This window comes from Lingula anatina, chromosome 10 (genome assembly GCF_051362555.1).
Source record: "Lingula anatina isolate TDL-2025a chromosome 10, LinAna3.0, whole genome shotgun sequence".
NCBI lineage: Eukaryota > Metazoa > Brachiopoda > Lingulata > Lingulida > Lingulidae > Lingula > Lingula anatina.
The window spans coordinates 4780299-4799310 of record NC_141776.1 but is presented as its reverse complement, the minus strand read 5'-3'; the positions used below and the strand labels follow the sequence as shown (position 1 = coordinate 4799310).

At 36.9% G+C, this 19012-nt stretch overlaps 1 protein-coding gene across 4 annotated transcripts in view; it reads left to right on the top strand.

Annotated features, from left to right (window-relative positions):
* The window catches only part of LOC106181631 (histone demethylase UTY), a 63224-nt gene extending 44212 nt beyond the window's left edge, over positions 1 to 19012 (top strand). For 3 of the 4 annotated variants that reach the window (XM_086996522.1, XM_086996525.1, XM_086996524.1), the window contains 21 exons: positions 4846 to 4880; positions 5326 to 5419; positions 5807 to 6032; positions 6482 to 6657; positions 7101 to 7185; positions 7538 to 7625; positions 7975 to 8517; positions 8870 to 8995; positions 9486 to 9581; positions 9820 to 9937; positions 10332 to 11048; positions 11399 to 11814; positions 12091 to 12222; positions 12495 to 12571; positions 12952 to 13063; positions 13568 to 13782; positions 14209 to 14353; positions 14641 to 14825; positions 15260 to 15386; positions 15814 to 15981; positions 16355 to 19012. In XM_086996522.1, the coding sequence (XP_086852648.1) occupies positions 4846 to 4880; positions 5326 to 5419; positions 5807 to 6032; positions 6482 to 6657; positions 7101 to 7185; positions 7538 to 7625; positions 7975 to 8517; positions 8870 to 8995; positions 9486 to 9581; positions 9820 to 9937; positions 10332 to 11048; positions 11399 to 11814; positions 12091 to 12222; positions 12495 to 12571; positions 12952 to 13063; positions 13568 to 13782; positions 14209 to 14353; positions 14641 to 14825; positions 15260 to 15386; positions 15814 to 15981; positions 16355 to 16387 (3914 nt within the window). In that variant the 3' untranslated portion in view covers positions 16388 to 19012. Of the gene's footprint in view, positions 1 to 4845; positions 4881 to 5325; positions 5420 to 5806; positions 6033 to 6481; positions 6658 to 7100; positions 7186 to 7537; positions 7626 to 7974; positions 8518 to 8869; positions 8996 to 9485; positions 9582 to 9819; positions 9938 to 10331; positions 11049 to 11398; positions 11815 to 12090; positions 12223 to 12494; positions 12572 to 12951; positions 13064 to 13567; positions 13783 to 14208; positions 14354 to 14640; positions 14830 to 15259; positions 15387 to 15813; positions 15982 to 16354 lie in introns of those variants that run through there. The other variant, XM_086996523.1, reaches the window with a different exon arrangement.

The following is a 19012-nucleotide window of genomic DNA, read 5'->3' as shown; positions in this document are numbered from 1 at the left end:
GAAAATGCGTCATTTGCCCCTTGTGTGTGTGTGTGGGTAAACCACTGTAATACTAGTATCTTCCTCTGAGGTAGAAGCCAGAAAGACAAATGTAATGGCATTACAGCAAAGTGATTCCTGGAATTACGTGTACGAAGTAACCAAAAGGGGATGTATTAAGTTTTTCCATTGATTCACACGGAAGCAGAGGTGATTTTGGTGAGATCAGTGTATTTGAGATGATTAACACCATAAAAATACAAGAGAGGCATGTATTGAAGGTACATTTGTATATTACCGTAGTGTGTGTGCGTGCGTGCATGCGTGTTTATACACATATGCTCAGACAAAGTATTGTGTACATTTGCATATACATATGTTTAGTTGTGTATATAATTATATAACAGTACGCGTAAGCACACACATACACACAGGAATCTTCATGTATAAGGATGACTCCAGTGAAGGATTGCTAAATGTATTAGTATCACTAACCACACTTATTTTCAGAAACAAGGCCTAAATTCAAACAACCACCTTAGGTAACCTTACAAGTTAAATATGTAAAGAAACTGCGTGTCCTCATGTGCTCTTAGCTGTACTCAGAATTCGCTGTGCTGAAAAAATCAATATGCTAAATCAAAAGTTCACGTGCCACTAGGAACATTCACATAAGATGTAAGTTGGACAGGTTCTGGGATTGAATGGTCAATATATTGCCAAAACCACAGGTTTGACTTTGATGTGAATTGTCCTAACATCGTGTATTACTGAGGTGTTTTTTCGGGTTAAATGGCCAAAATTGTTTTCCTTGTTTGATTAAATCCTATATGTAATTATAATTAAATTATTTTAGCTTATACAATAGAGGCAGAATTGTTTGATTAAATCCTATATGTAATTATAATTAAATTATTTCAGCTTATACGATAGAGGCGGAATTGTTTGATTAAATCCCATATGTAATTATGATTAAATTATTTCAGCTTATACAATGGAGGCAGAAAATATAGAATATCCTCTATAGTCAGTGGGTGTTAGTGTATGAAAATATAGAATATCCACTTAAGTCAGTGGGTGTTAGTCTATTTTCGTTTTGGTTTTTGCCATATATAGTTGTTCAAAGAAATCTGTGGGCGGCTTCACAATGTCTTCATTAGCTGCAGTGGATTGTTGCTGCTGTGATTTTTGAAACATTTCTCAATGCTTGGCTAACTACAGATGGAGATTTGGCAAAAAAATTATATATATAGATAAATAATGACTTCATTTAAGTGGTACAGAAGGGCTGTGAATCCGACTCCAAGTGTAAAAATGGGTGGCGACCTGATTTTCACCTTGTATCAACTGAGTTGAAGAGAATTCAAGTCAAATTTGGCATGAATATGGCCGTAAGACAAATAGATGTCATTTACAAAAGAGTGACGTTATTTGCTTCACTTGAACTTACTTGCCCTTAGATAATGCCAGGCTGCTGGTTAAAGGCCCACAGGTTCATCATTATATGTGCCAAACAAAACAACAAGTAAACAACATGGTCTTTGCTTATAGGGGTCATCCAGTGCTTTCAGGTTTAAGGTCGAGATATGTCAAACGTTAGAAAGTTGTCTATTTTCATCTCAACAATGCTAATGTAACGTACGGAACTGACTCTATATTCCCAGTTGGAAAAAGTTACTCCATTTCTTCAAGTCTTTAGTTCTAAAAATTAGAACATTCTTAATGAGTGTTAGCAACAAAATTGAAAAGCAGGCTACCTTCTGTGCAAGTGCTACACACACACGCATGCACGCACACATATTATCTGTATATGGTCTCAGGGCAGAGCATAGATTGCATTGTGCAAGCACTTATGCCTGCATCCCAGTAATTTACATCCAACATTGAATGTACATATATCATACTAAAATCCTCATTAAAAGTAATACAATTAATTACTGTATATAGTCTATGGTGATTTTGCTTTCCATTAGTTGTATTTTTAATTTGGATATTGCAGAGTTTTGTAGCTCCATATACATATATCTGAGATGTATACGTACTCGATTGGTTTTACACATTAAATAATTATAAGATGAAGAATTATAAATCAAATAAAGTAATTAAGCTGCAAACACGGATGAATTCGAAATGCAATGTTTTAACTAAGTGAGTTTGCAATTGATTTGTAATGATGTCAGCCAATTGTCTCAGCAATTGATTTAGCTATCACAGAAGAGTTTGGTCCAAATCATGGATACTTAATAGTTACACACTTGGTCAGCTATTAGTGAGAACATACGGATATATAATAAATTAATAGATAGGAGATATATATATATCACAGCCCTGGGAATAGATGTTACAAAGGTTCATCAAGCAATAGATGCTTTTTCAGACTACTTTTGATAAGGAACACAATATGAAAAATCCATATATCTAGGTTGTTTATGTATATAATATAGATATCAGCTGCCCTTACCATGGATAGTTAAGAAGTGTGTACGTGCAGATGAGCACATTTTCAAGTTCAGACACAACTGCTCCACTACTGAGTTTGGAGAGACCAGATGGCTTAATTCTGAATCATCTATTATTGATTTAGATCTCTCTCTCTCTCTCTCTCTCTCTCTCTCTCTCTCTCTCTCATCAGGTCAGAGGGTGTGGCATTGGTCATATTTCTATTTCAAAAGTGGCCCTTTCAGAGCCCTGCTTCAACATGGGTTGAAAGTTGGTTTTAACATAAAATTTTTGTTGTAAATAATTCCATAATAAATTTTTAAGACATCGTTTAACTGACAGCATAGATAGGCTAAAATTATATTTTTTGCTCACAAAGATGAAGTTTGAAATTGCATGCTTTTATTCCCCCTCTCCCTTCTTCCCAGTTAATAAGGGAAAGAGAAAGGTTTTTTTTTATTATTTTTCTTTTCAGAGTACAAATGGTAACTAGTTTTCTTCTCTTCTTCCTCAGAGAACACAACTGATCCCCCCCCCCCATCCCTGTCCTCCTCGTCCTGAGAAAATTTTCACTTCCTTCTCTTTTAGAAAAACTCTCAACTCCTTCCTTAAACTTAGCAGATGATAGGTCTGTTTTAAACATCTACCTCCTCCTCCTTCTATGAAAGTTTTCACTTCCTTTTCTTCTGGAAAAAACTCTCAATTCCTTCCTTAGATCTAGCAAATGAAAAAATCAGTTGGTCTTGAACATTTTTTTAGAAGAAAATTCTTTGCCGACGCAATTTTATTTTTTGCTTTGAAAATTTTGTCAAACTTAATAATTTTAAAAAGATTGTCACCTAATTTGGTCATGCCAGATTCATGCATTTCAAAATATTATTATAAATAATTTTTAAGTAACAAAATTTTCAAGTTTTTACCGTAAGTCTTTGTTCTACACATCCAGCAGATAACGGCTCTGTCCTCATTTGCATCTCACTTTCGTTCCTAGCTACACGGGGGCTCTTATGACCTTCGCTAACAGTGCTCTGTGGTTGAGGTTGGCCACAAAAGGCTGATTTGTACTGGGAAATGACAGCATTTACGCTGATATAGTGCACAACTTCCAAGTGCAATATACCTATCAGGTCACGTGAATGAAAAATTTCTAGTGTTTTCTGCTGTGAAATATCATAGCATAAAGAGCGACACGTGTTGAAGGTAGGTGGTAGGCAGGAAGAACAGGCGCTGTTGTATTTTTGTTTTAAAAAGGGAATAATATTTGTGTTATACCTTGTGCCAGTTGTACTGGGTGTTCAAGTGGATCTTATTGCTGTTATTCTTGGGAGCTGATTATGATGGGATTGGAAGGCCTGTGAAAAGTAATTCTTCATCAGTGTCTATTTGTACCTAATATTTGTGTTCATTGGTCAAAATGCCAGTTATAGAAATTATGATAGCTATTATTATTATTATTATTATTATCATCATTATTGTTATTATTATAAATGAAGTAAAATTCACTTTTTTCAGTGTTTAAGGAGATACCAATATTTATTGTAAAGATCCTTTCAGGATGTAATATAAGCAAAAAAAAAGTTAAGTTACGAGCAAGTTCTATTTTCACAAGATGGTGTAAAGTGGAAAAGTGCTTGCTCCAACAAAAGTCATTGTTAGGCCAACTTTATTATTGTTGCAGTGCTTTTCAGTTGGTTAGACACTGTAGATTCGTTATAGAAATTTAACAAACATAACTTGTAAAGACATTTTGTAAGCTGAGGCTAGCACAGCTTCCATTACTCAGGCCAAGTCCTCTCGTAGAAAAGAACGAAGAGAATTATGAGGAGCATTTGACTTGGTATTGTATGTGTGTGGTAATAACTGGGTCAGAGATAACATACAAAGGCTCCTATCAGGTGAAACGAGATTATGGATATTGAATTATGAATATAGAGGCATGTTTAAACTTGTAGTCATTTGAGGCAAACACTGAGGGTCCAGGTTTGTTTTCTTTAAGTGTATGTGCACCAGAAGCGATCTTGTCCTGGTACAGGTGTAAATGGGCCTAGTATCTCCTTAAAGGGACAGAATATATATATACATATATATATATAATGGGACAAATACCATATGAGGAGTGTAGTCAGAATTTTGAGCAAGGTCCTATTGTCTAAGTGTTCATTTTTATTTGCAACCTGTTGTAATGTGGTAGTTATTATGATAGGCACAACCAAAAGATGTGTTGTCTTTATGGAGACCTCTTGATCACTTTGCATTTCATATTTTGTCTTATGACATGTATTGTTGAAAGTTGCCTAGAGCTAGAGTTTTTCTTTTCTTTTCTATTTTTTCTTTCAAAGAGAGAATCCTCATTAATTGGAACTTAGCATTTGCCAAGCATATGGCTCCAACTGATATTTAACTGTGATTCTTTTGTTTGATTTTCAGTTCGTTTCCACATAGCCCACCTGCTTGAGATCCAGGTAAGAATACAGACTAAGAACTTAATTACCAAGGTTACATGGACACATGGGCACATCTTACCCTATCAGGAGCAGTGTAACAGCACTCTTATGGAAATCGTAGTCAACTTTTAAATTATCTTTTGTGTGTGTGTGAGTGTTGATATTGTTCCTGAATATTCTCCTGTCTCTATATTTTGTAACCAAATGCCCTAAGTATTACAAATTGTTTACATTATAATTATGTTATTTACTCTCTCTCTCACACACACACACACACATGCACACACACAGACACGCGCATGGGCACGCACACACACACTTACAAATGCACTTGCCTACACACTAGCACATGCACAAAGAATACACATACACTTAAAAGAAATGAGTAATATTTAAACTAAGGTAAAACACTCTTCACTTAGATTTATGATGAAATTGATCACCATGTTAATTATTATTTCAGAACAAGCCCAAGCAAGCTAAGGAGGCCTATGAACAACTGCTACAAGCTGAGGGATTGCCAAACACTGTCAAGGCCAATATCTACAGGCAGCTTGGTAAGTAATTTTAAGAGTTAATGGCATTGAATTGACCAACATGAAGAGAATGGGGTTTGTACTGTTGAGTAAAAATACTTATGGAAAAACATCAGAAAAACAAATGCAAAGAATAGATAAACCTTTTAATGAATGAGTGCATACAGTAAAGTAAATGATAGAATGACTGAAAGGAGAAATGAAAATACACACAATCGAGCCAAGGCAGACAGAAAGGCTGATCATCTGGACCCAGAATGATTCTGGCAAAAAGATAACGTAAAATATCTTGTAGAAACTTTTGTGAAGAGATGTCCAAAACACATGATGCATTGTGACATCTAACCTTTGACCTTTAACTGATGACTTTTGACCTTATAATGATGACCTTTGACCTGTAACCTCCAGGCTGGATGCACCACTGCATAGACCAGTTAGGAGAGAAGCAAGCTCGCGAGGTCATCGCTGTCCAGTGTCTGCAGAAGTCCATTGAGGCTGACCCGTCCAGCGGCCAGAGTTGGTACTTCCTTGGACGCTGTTTTTCCAACGTGGGAAAAGTTCACGATGCTTTTGTATCATACAGGCAGTCCATAGATAAATCGGAGGCCAATGCTGATACGTGGTGCTCTATTGGGTGAGTGGAATGGAAGCAAGTTTTTTTTTTTTGTTTTTTTTTTTTTTTTTTGGTAAATTGATGTCTGCAAGTGGTGTTTTGTTTGAAATATCTTAAAAGTTGATTTCATTTCTGATTAGTGAATTTTGATTAAAGTTCAACATTTTAGTAGCCCCATAACGTATTAATCAAAATTTGCATTTTGCAACACAATATTTTGTCTAATGACTAGAAGGAGGGAGGGGGGGACAGTTAAAAAATATTGAAAACTAAGTTGGCTTCAAATAAGCTATGTTTCTGTGACTAAAAGAGATTATAAATCATGTAAAATTTAAATACTAAAATGAGTTGCATGTTTGAAACTTGATTGAAGTTCCCGTATTTGAAAAACAGGTTTATTGCCATCTACTAGATGTCATTGACCTCAGCACCCATAAAATTTACTAATTAGGTTTTATTTTAATGTGTAGAGTACTCTACCAGCAGCAGAATCAGCCAATGGATGCCTTGCAGGCCTATATCTGCGCCATACAGTTAGACAAGTCACATGTTGCCGCGTGGACAGACCTGGGAGTGCTGTATGAAAGCGTGAACCAGTTGAAAGATGCGTTGACGTGCTATATCAATGCTGCTAAAAATAATAAAGGTATTTCTGAGATTTTTTTAATTATTATTTTAGACAGGCTGTGAAACATTTGAGATTTTAAATATGATTTGTGTTCTGTTTGATACATGTTTACAAATAATTTTGCAAATGTTTGCAATAATTGATAAGTTTGTCTTGTTTTCTTCTTCCACTATGAAATGTGAATTGGGGGGAAATAATTGGAAGGTGGGACAGTGATAGACATGCATATTATTCAAATAATAAAGTAAAAAACTGATTGAAATTAGAATTTCCTCTGGTTAAGGACTAAAGGTAGTCAATTTAAAATATTTAAAAATGAAATTTTATGATATTCCATTTAGAACTATGTAAACTCATCTGAATAATATCCATTTACACTGTCTATAACACCTGTAGTAAAAGTCAGCTAAGAATTGAATTGATGAGATGGGTCCGATATTTTTATGTTTTGTTATTTCCAGCCTACATGAATTCTAATCTGCAAAATCGCATCAAGTTCCTCCAGCAACAGCTGAGCAATATCCCAATGGAGAACTTGCAGCCAAAGTAAGGGAAATTATAATTACCCTCTTACTACCAGTACAGATTAATAGAATAACAACTTTTTCCACTTGGAATACTTTTTGAAGTCTTTAATACAAGCTATGTTCTGTTTAGCAGACATTTAGAAACTATAGGTTATTATCCGTGTTACATAAAAAACTCAGTTTATCGAAGGATTATTTTCCAGAGATAGAATAGTAATCACCGTTAGTAATTATCATTATTAGTTTTGTTAAGGAAAAGGCTAAGATAGAATGCTTCACAAATTGTCATGTTAGTCTAAGATATAAAAATTCGTTCTTGACAACATTGTTGTTTTGAACATGAGGTGAATGAACGTTTTTTTTTCTCCCAGGAACAAGCCATTGCCAAGTATAGAAGAAGCCTGGAGTCTGCCTATCCCAGCAGAGCTGACATCAAGACAAGGAGCCATGAACACACAGGTAAATACTTAATCTGCCCTCCGTATCCCTACATGCCACCTCCACATTTCATTCTCTGGTATATTTTAATATTCATTAAAATGTATATGATATTTTGTCATCTGCCTCTCCAAGGAAATTTTCACTTCTTCAAGTGTTAGATCCATGTTCAGTGTTTTGATAAATACTATGTTATATTTTTGTCTGTTTTCACAGTTTTGTCATTTGCATGAGTCTCTGTATGATCTGTATTCTCATATCAGTATGCCTGTTAGGTCTCTTTTATTACTTGGTTGGTCAAGATAATACTCAGACTTGTACATTCCCAGGTCAAAGCATCAGTTTAATCTAAAATCCTGTCTATTTCCAGGCAAAGATAGCTCAACAGCAGAGGCTGGGGATGCACCCCCATTACATGCACTCCAATACCCCCAGCCCCCACACCCCCAGCAGCTTATCCCCAGGGGCCAACACCCCGCACTTCAACAACAACATGAATGGGGTGAGGGGAGGGCCACAACAGATGGGACCACACCCCTCACAACAACAACAACAACAACAGAGGATGAGCCCAGGGGCGGCCACCCCTCCTCAGGCCCTGGGGCCCCATCACCCCCACGGGGCCGTCCCCCAGCCCATGGCGGGACACATGCCTCAGATGCAGCCTGGGGGGATGGGGGTGGGACATGGACCGGGACAGATGCCTCCCCACATGGGACCCCAGGGACCACTGCGACACATGGGACCGAGCGGGATGCCATCTGGCGGTGGAGGTCACATGCAGAGTAGTAGCCTGGCGGCCATGCAGCAGATGAGCCAGAATGCAGCGGCTGCGGCAGCCCTGCAGCAGATGGAGAGTCAGGAGCAGCCGGGAAATGCGCCCAAAAGAAGGAAGAGTCAAGGGAAGAAGAAGGTAAGCTGTCCAGTGGATATATAGAAAGTGCAGGGTCCAAATCAAAAACTTAAAGCAAGATGTTTGTTGACTTTTGCTATCAAAACTGAACATATAGAATAATACCTTTTTAAATGTTACAGTAGTTACTCAGATAATCTTTGTATAAGGTCTTCCAAGTCTGTACATATAAATTCAGCTGTAAAATGAAATCCAGTAGAGGAACACATTTATAGAACTATAATTATATTTCTGTCAGTGGAGATACAAGTGAACCCTTAAATTTTTCTAACTGTCTGTATAATTTATGTAATAGTTTTTCATGAAGATGAGGATGTAGTCGCCTATTTATATGTAACCTATTGTATTCCAGTCCAGCAGCCAGACCCCAGAGCCCCAGGGACCACCCCAGGGTCCACCCCAGGGTCAGGTGCCCCCATTTTACCTCAGTCAACCACAGATGCAACAAATGAACATGTTGCTGATGCAGCAAAGTCAGGTAATTATGATGGCTTTTGATTTATGCCCACATATACATCACATCTTTTGTCTGTGGTTGTTGGATCGATCGATTGAGAGAGAATAGACAACTTTAAACATTGCTGCTACCTTACAAATTTATTATTAATTCCTTATATTGGTCAAGATGGGTTATTTTAGTGTACCGAAGCAACACAGCATAAATGACTGTGAGGCCATTTACTTATATATTTTATGGTTGTATATATTATGTGAGAGAAATGATAAATATGTTATATATGGACACTCGTGCATAACTTAATGTGGCAACAGAAGTATTTTTGTCAGTTACTACATCAGTGTAGCATTGTATATGCATTACATGATACAAAGTCTTGACATTTGTGTAACATTGGTATTACCAGGGTAACTTAGCACCATAGCATCAGCAGTTGCTACATCAATGTAACATTGTATATATGCATTTCTTGATACAAAGTCTTGACATTCTGTGACGTTGTTATTTCCAGGGTAACTTAGCACCACAGCATCAACAGTTGTTACATCAGTTACAACAGCAGTATTACATGCAGCAGCAACATCAGCAACAAATGATGAATGCGCAGGTAAGGGACTTCATGTATGAGCAATAACTGAGTGATTTCATGTTTGTCAGAGACATTGATTTCATGTCTTGTGTTTGAGATCTGAATAGTTTTATGTGATTTCACTGTTCATTGAAGTGACTCTGACTCAGTATAAAATATGTTGAACCTTGTTGAAAAGAAATTTAAGTTAAGGTTTGACGACTTTACACACACCACACAGGTAGACTCACACTTATCAAGATATTCTTTCTTCCAGGGCCAGCAACAACACATGAATATGCCCAGTCCAGGGCACGCCAGCCCAGCCCACAGTCCAGGTCATGCAGGCCACATGCCAGGGAACATGCATAATACTCCGCCTCCTCCTTACCCAGGTATACCTGTCAGTCATATGGTTTGGCTCCTCCTCCTCCTTCACCTGCTCCACCCCAAAGGATGTGGTATTCAGGAGATTGTCCACTTTTAGCCGATTATAATTTAACTTTAATATACCCCTTTATTGGATTTTTCTTCAGGGATTTTCTGATTAAGGTTGGGGGCGGTTCTCTTAGTTAATTACACCCCAAGACAGCAAGACTGTAAAGCACAAGTGTGCTCGACTTAACAGTTGAGAGCTCTTATTGCTCTGTTTTTGCACACAGATTTTATTTCTAATTTTTAAGAATTTTTTGTAAGTGAAAACTGACAGATATGAAATAATTTGTCTTGCAAATAAGGACATTAAATGTTTCAAATTAAAAATCATGACATTTGAATTTATAATTCCAGGTAATGTGCCTACAAGACCAATGCAAGCTGGTCATCCTGGATTTCCTCCTAATTCCCAGAATTTCCGACCACCACTTCCAGGCGGTGGGGACTTCCCTGGAGGACCTGGACACATGCCTTATGCCCAGCACCGTAACTCTCTACCTCACTCTTCACAGCCGCCATCACAACAGCCGCGACCAAACATTCCATTACCTCAGGGCCACCTCACTGCTGCAGGGCCATCAAACGTGCAGCCTCCCTCCTCATTGCCATCCAGTTCACAGGCAGGGCCTGGTTTTCCAGGGGGAGGGAGTTCTCAGGGTGGAACCTTCCCTCATAGTTCCCTTACTCTGGGCGATTTGTCAGACAGTGATTTGCCAAAAGATTTACAAAACATAGATCAGGAGTTGACCGCTCTTTTATCGCAAAAAGACATTGCTACCTCCCTTGCAGAAGATCTCCTTGCTCAGTTTGCTCAAAGTCATGATAAAGAGGGCGCCGGTGGTATCATGGAAGGAAACCATTCACAGGCGCGGACAGACAGTCAGATAGACTCGGATTTAAGCTCATTAAGTGCTGACTTATTTAAGAGTGTGTCGGGTGGAGCGAAAATGGAACCATTTTCTGAATCATCACGGACATCACAGCATGTGACGGATACCAACTTGGAAGGCGACAATAACAAGATCTCTGAAGAAGGGGATAAGAAAGATACAGAAGGAAAGGATTCATCTGGTAGGTGGTTTTCCTGAGATGTTACACTTAGATTGAATACTTGACTAGATACCAAAGCTAGACCCACTTGCCATTTTTCCAAAAAAAGAAATGTGAACTGAATTGATTTTAATTTTAGTGATTATTTTTAATGAAACAAATAAGCATAAAAGCGCACAGGATGAAATGTAATATTATACACAAAGAGATCAATATTTTGATAAAAATAGTGTAGTTTAATTTGGGGCTTACTCCATTAAAATGTGCTTCATAGGTAAAGAAATCAGGGTCCACATTTATGATTATAGTACAATGAAAAAACATATAAGTGTGCATTTAATATTAATGCTGTTTATTCTTTCATATTTCAGTCCTCAGTGAACTTCGTATCAACACAGGGACCACAGGGCGCTCTCCAGGCCCCCTCCTCTCTCCCTCCAGTCTCTCCATCAACATGAGCTCATCTCAGCTCTTGGCCGCCTGTAAAGGACTGGGCAGCAACGGCCTCTCCAACACCAGCATTATGTCTGAGCGATGCCCCCCGCCTGCCCCTCCCGCCCCGCCATATCCGCCCCTACCGAAAGACAAGCTGAACCCTCCTACGCCCAGTCTCTATCTGGAGAGCAAGCGGGATGCGTTTTCGGTTGAGCTGCAGCAGTACTGTTTGTCGCAGCCTGTAGCGGTGATCCGTGGCCTGGCTGCGGCACTTAAGTTGGATCTCAGTTTGTTTTCGACCAAGTCGCTGGTGGAGGCAAACCCTGACCATGTGATGGAGGTTCGATCTCAGGTAAAGGCATGAGTTTGAAAAAAGGACCTCTAAAATGAAGTAAAATAGTAAGATTGAAATATGAGAACATTATGAATTAGACATCCTCATCTTAATTTTGCACACAAAATATGCAACATTTTGCTTCAGTCCTATGTAGCATCATGATTTTGAATAAGTTCAATATTTAATTTTTTTATTGGTAGTATTTAAAGTAATAATTGAAGAATATAGTTATTTAATAAATTATTTATTTATTCATGCATTTATTTTTTTATATATTTATTTATTATTCAGAGGAAGCAACTCCCAGATGAAAACCAGGACATCTATGGCAATAATGTGTGGAAGTGTGACAGCACCAGATCTCACACCTCAGTGGCAAAGTATGCACAATACCAGGCTGCCTCATTTCAGGAGTCATTGAAGGTATGTTTGTTTTCTTTCCAAAATCAGGTCGAAACTTCAAACCAGTTTGTGATCAGGGCCAGATTTTATTTATTAAAAAGAATCGTACTTATCTGCAGTTTTGTGTGTATTGGGTGGATTGAATAAAAGGGTTAAAATGTACTTTTAGAATGTTTATGAATTGATTTTATAATTTTATAAAAAGATACATGTAAATGATTAGACAGTGGCATTACTTACATAGAGATATTCAAACTGAGAAAATTGAGAATCATTCCTTTTATGTGTTTTAGGAGGAACAAGACAAAGCTATGGGTATTTTCAAAGGAGACAGTGACAGTGACTCCAGCTCTTCAGGTGGAGGCAAAGGGTAAGGATTGTGTCAGTTGTCTCACCTAATGCAATGCTGTAAGGTCGAAGGCCACTACATGTTATGATCTGTGCACTGTACCTTACAGGGGAGTGGTTAAAAATAAAATAATCTAGATTACTTTAAACTGAAGGTGTTGGGAAGAAAAGGAATTTCTCTCATTCCATATGCATATGGGAAGAGTTACGTGTAAGCGCAATATCTCAAACGCAGGGATTTATATTTCTTTCCAGCCCTAGTATATTTTAATACCTATAATATTACCCTTTACAGAATACAAATCTCTTACATTCATTTTCTGACAATCAATATTGTCTTTTTGTCTGTTCTTCGACTTGTATTATATTATCCTTTTATGTGTTTGTGTTTTCTATAAACAGCAACAAGAAAAAGTTCAAGATGCTGAAGTTTGGCACCAATGTTGATCTTTCTGATGAGAAGAAGTGGAGACCTCAGCTACAAGAGCTTACAAAACTACCAGCATTCACACGGGTGAGGACCAGAGTATGACTTCAGTAAATTGGTCAAAGAATTTAATAATATGTAATTGGTCAGAACAAGTCTTAGTTACAATTGAGACTGTGTGGCTGACAACAGTTTTTGTGTGACAAGTTAGCCTCTTCCTCCTTAAATGAGAAATTTATAGTATGTAAATTGCCCAAATTATCATTTGAAATAAACTTGACATCTGCCACACCACCACCATTTATGATTGTTTTGAGTTGTATATGTCACATAAGTAATGTGGGACAATTTCAGGAAAACTTCTTGTACATGTTGCTCTTTGACTCTGATACTGTATCAGTTCAATTTTGCTTTTACACTGTTGAGAATATATTATCTTTTTCTCACTTGTGTCTTTTTAATGTTGTTTCTCCCTGATATCTTTCAGAGCTCACTGATTTACCAGCAGTAGAAAACTTGGAACTTAGATCACTGTATACATCTTTCTCTCTCGCTGTATAAACCCTGAAATATATTATTTCCCTCTTCCAGGTTGTTTCTGCCTCCAATGCCCTGAGTCACGTGGGTCACACCATCCTGGGGATGAACACAGTGCAGCTGTACATGAAGGTCCCAGGGAGTAGAACCCCGGGGCACCAGGAGAACAATAACTTTGCCTCAGTGAATATTAATATCGGCCCTGGTGACTGCGAGTGGTTTGGGGTCCCTGAGGAGTACTGGGGAGTCATTAATAACATGTGTGAAAGGTGGGTCTTAAATGGAATGGATTGGGGCTTAAATGGCATTTATGACCTTGAAGTATTTAAGTTTGAGATTGAAATTTTCTTGGTTTTGAGGTTTTTTGAGTATTTGAAATAATGCATTAATTTACCAAAACCAGATTTACAATATTATAACAAGTTTTTTAGCGTTTGGACTTTCAAACTCAGCCATCTTTTCATATCCAGACTTCTAAGAATTCATATCCATACTATCTAGAATCCATATCCAGATTATCTAGAGTTCATATCCAGACTTCTTAGAATCCACATCCATATTTCCTAGAATTCATATCCAGATTATCTAGAATTCATAACCAGACTTCTTAGAATTATTCATATCCAGATTTCCTAGAATTCATATCAAAAGAGCAGTTTATTCTCAGGCCCTATAGTTTCTCTCTGTGTTTTCAGACAAGGCATCAACTACCTGATAGGGTCTTGGTGGCCACTGCTGGAGGATCTCTATGAAGAGAACATCCCTGTGTACAGATTTATCCAAAAACCAGGAGACCTGGTCTGGGTGAACTCAGGAACTGTGCACTGGGTACAGGCTATTGTAAGTATATACATGCTTGTGTGGAGATGTACATTTACATGCAGAAACACTCACACATGCACGCACACACATAGGCACAAATAAACAAGAGTTATACATTTGTGTACACAAAGGTCCCCCCCATCGGACATACTCCCTAACCATCCTCTCTCTTTCTCTCTCTCACATGCACACTCTCTAGTAGCACACACAGATACACCCTGCCTTAATGGTAAACATCTGGTAAATGATAAATGTATTTTATGTCTATATATGATTGGATTGATAATGACATGATGTATTTCTAGGGCTGGTGTAATAACATAGCCTGGAATGTGGGTCCGCTCACTGTCCGCCAGTACCAGCTTGCGGTGGAGAGATACGAGTGGAACAAACTACAGAGCGTCAAGTCCATAGTCCCAATTATTCACCTGTCTTGGAATCTGGCAAGAAACGTGAAAATATCCGAGCCAAAGCTGTTTGAGCAAATCAAGTAAGTGGAGGGAAGTTTCTCTCACAGTCTTAACAAAACTTTACCGTTTAGTCATTTTTTCAAGGGATTACTAAAAATGTATCCCTAGAAATTTAAGTGAATATTTTTATTTTTTAGCAAGAAATAACTTCAATCCAAATTAAATTTGTGCGAAAATAACTGATACTGTCCAGTTAGAGCATTGTCAAGTAACCCATCAAAATTCTGCTCCTTTACTTTTCGATTAAATGTTTCTAAGCATGGCATTTCTTATTCGTGTACATTTTAACCCAGATTACTTCCAGTTATAACAAAGTCTTCTTTTAAAGAACACTTACAGAACAGTATTCATCCAGGCATTGTGAAGGTTAACACCAGAACTATTTTTAAAACAGGAGGGATGAACATATGAGGAAAAAGCTAGCATTTGCATCAAACAAATTGATATTTTCCAGATACTGTCTCCTGCGTACCTTGAAGCAGTGCCAGATGACACTGGAGTATATAAAGACCCTGGGTCTGGAAGCTAAGTGGCACGGGAGGTCCAAGGGGGAGGCTGCTTATTACTGTAATATATGTGAGGTGAGGGGACACTTGTGCCAGTGTCGTTTTGGGATTGTATTTCAATGAGATGTATCAGAATATATTTTGTACCTCTCAGATACGATTTCTTAACCTTAGTTTCTGTTTTACTTCAAATTTATGAATTAAGTTATTCAGTATTCTGTTTGCAGTTGGAGGCAGATGAATGTTTCTTTTCCTTTTATTATTTTTCTTTATTTGCTTGAATTGTAATTATAATTCTAAAGTTAAAATTAAATTAAAACTTTAATTCACAACACAGACTGGATTCTTTCAATTGTTCAGATTGATATTTTTGAAATACAGTTTTTCATTGAGCTAGATGAGCTACATCTACACTGCTTAAATTATAGTAATTTGATATTCTTTCTGGATTAAGAATGCCCTGTTCTTGACAACGATTTCAATTCCACTTTAACTTCAACAGATTGAGGTCTTCAACATCCTGTTTGTGATTGAGCAAGAGAAGAAGTTCCATGTGCACTGCCTGGACTGTGCCAGGAAGACCAGCTCTACTCTGGAAGGCTTCATTGTCCTCAATCAGTACACCATGGATGACCTGATGGAGGTCTATGATAACTTTCAGTTGCATCAGGTGAGCAAAACACAGGGGCAGATACAAATATATTTTCGGACAATTTTCCAAATGATCTTTGTTGACGTAGCCTCCACTTTTGACCATCTTCCAACCGAAAAAAATTAGATGCCTGGTGGATTAGTAACTCTCTCTTCTTAGTAAAGGAAGAAAAGTGTTCTCCTTAAACTAGATAATTACTATAAAAGAAGAAGTATTTTTGCCTCAAAATCTGTCTCCTTTTCAGAGAAATACTTCTTGTGGGGGATTTTAGCAAAATTTAACTACAGCAAATGCTACAGCACTACAAGATATTATTATTTTTGTTGTTATTATTATTGCATCAAATCTTTAACGCTCACACCAACATTTTTACTTAATTTTTTTATTGCAGCAAAAGAGTGCTATAACTGCCTCCTCCTCATGATGACTGGCTGATCATGTGACATTTCTTCATTGTGATTGGCTGAGAGTTTGATCATGTGACTACAATATCAGCTTACACCAAAGATCTCAAGGAACTCTGGGGCAAAGAGCAAAATGTGATGTGGCTGTCCCTAGACAAAGAGGACTATGACAGCATTAAGTAAACTTCCGTTTAGGTGGGGTATCTAGTAGCAGTGTAGAAGGCAGTGTTGTTATAAAAAAACTTATTCTTTGCGAGCTGCTTTGTTATAATTCAGAAAAGATCATTTTGCTGGCTATGATTATTGTGGATAACACTTAGGTGTCTTCTGCTAGTGCTCCCATTTTGGATGAATGGATAGATAGATGGCAGCACAAAGCAAGATATACCTATCCAATGAAAGATATTGCTTTCATCCTGTGGCACTGATTACCAGAGGAAGAATATGGACCTCACCCTCTTTATGCTAAAATTATGTACTGATGAATACACATAGTATTTATTCTTTAAAAATGTTTACTTTATATATCTCCTAATCACTATGCTTAAAGTATTGATGGTTATGATATTCTTAAACATGATGCTCCTGGGTAAAGGTATAGAACCAAGTTTGGAGCCATAATGCAATGCCATTACTATTGCAGCCAACCTAAAGCAACAACAACGATGCTTATATACAGCTTTGAGTACCTCAAGGAAATATACACACATATATAATATATGATATGAATATGTATACAAGAGCAATAAGTACAAGCTCTAACACTGCCAACGGTAAATTATATATTAATTATGGAAGTGTTCCATACACAAATGTTAAGATCTCAACATTTTCTACCAATCTATATGCTTGTTAATGACCAGTGTAAATGATAAGGGTTAATTTTATATTTAAAACATAATAACATGGTGCAGTCCAGAAATGTATACACTGGAGTGATGCATAAACATTAAGCTAATAACAAAGTTATATATGTGTATATGAGATATTTATTATTCAATACGAGGCACAGTTGTTAATAATGGGTCTTCTATTCAGGCCAACCATTTTTAAGAGTATTTATACTTGAGATATAGGTCATTTAGGACATGGGTTTGTTAGTTTAAAGATAACATTTGCAAATTAAATGGCATATTTTTACATGGAATAATTTTGCTTGAAATATTGCATATTGAAAGTAGATGTTAATTTCATGGCATGGTTTGTAGTTTTGCACAGTTCTTCTGTTGAGCACAAGAGGTGCAGTGTGTTGGCTGTAAAGCTGTTTATTGATATCATTATTAAGGGATGCCCATACAAAATACCCATGCTTGTTTAAATAAATGGCTAAGTTAAATTATAGATTTGGAATTGTTAAACTGATGGTAAAGTGTGTATATATAAGTTATCCCCATGGGTACCATTAGTTAATGTATAAATCACTAGCTGGAGACACATCTGTTTGTGGCTTATCACCAGGTGGAGACACTAGTGTAGATATCCAAGAGATACTGGATCAGAATTAATCAAATGTAGTAAAAAGCATGATTCATTTATTTTCTTTATCTTTTTCCGCTGATAATTCTTCAGTTGCTCATTTTTGTACATTTTGTAAATAGGTGACACCTTTTCTTTTCTAAGTCCCTACCTCTAATTTTTTGTAGCTTAGCTTATTTTGAACACAGGTTCATCTAACATCCTCTAACCTTGTGTAATGTATGCTCATTAAGTCGTAAATACATTGTAGAAATGCAAGAAATTCTGGTTCATTCTCTGACCCACTTGGTAAACTGAAATCTGCATGTTTATATTTCAGCATATAGGGTAAACAAGGTATATCGTTTTGTTGTAATCTTTTATAAGGGGGTACTATGAAAAACTGATTTTTCTGTGGGTGGGGGGGTATTTGTTTGCTTTTGCCAGTTATATACTTGAACTAAGTTTGTGTTGAAGCTGAGGTCATTTAATGTATCACATCTGCTATTGTGTCTTTCTCTACCATTCAGTCCACCTCCAAAGTGTTGGCAAATTGAAAAAAAGACCTAGTTACAGCTGATACTAAGAATTAATAATCTGTTAATTATGTTTTTTTTTTTTTTTTTTTAGTGTTAGCTGATTTTTTTCATGTCTTCATTTTTTTTAAAAACTTGATTTGAAAAGCTAATTATGTAGTAAATGTACCAAAGTAAGGAGCAAAAATGATTCTCAGACCTCAGTTCATCGCGATTCAAGTGATCATCGCCACTGCAGTATGGAATTGGTACCCCCACCTTACAGTCTTGTCGTGTTTGCATTTTCTGTAATTGATTCATCCTCTGTTTGACCAGGTTGGAAGGGGTTTTTTTTTTCAATGGTATTTTTAAAAAATATTTTCATGTAGATTATTTTGAGGCAAATTTTAAAAGGGGACTTTCTTGGCCATTCAGTAAAATTGTAAATATTTTGTTCTTAAATCATCTTGATTTTCGATAGAATATCATTTTGAATTTCATTTTTTTTTCAGGAAAAGAGTTAATGTCTGTAGAAATTAACCGTATAGTACCGTCAACATTAGTTTGCTATCACTGATAGGTGTTTCAGACATTGTTTTGTTTTGCCGATACGTAGATTGTACATGTAGCAACTGGACTTAATAATTGAAAATAAATATTTCTGGTAAAATAATA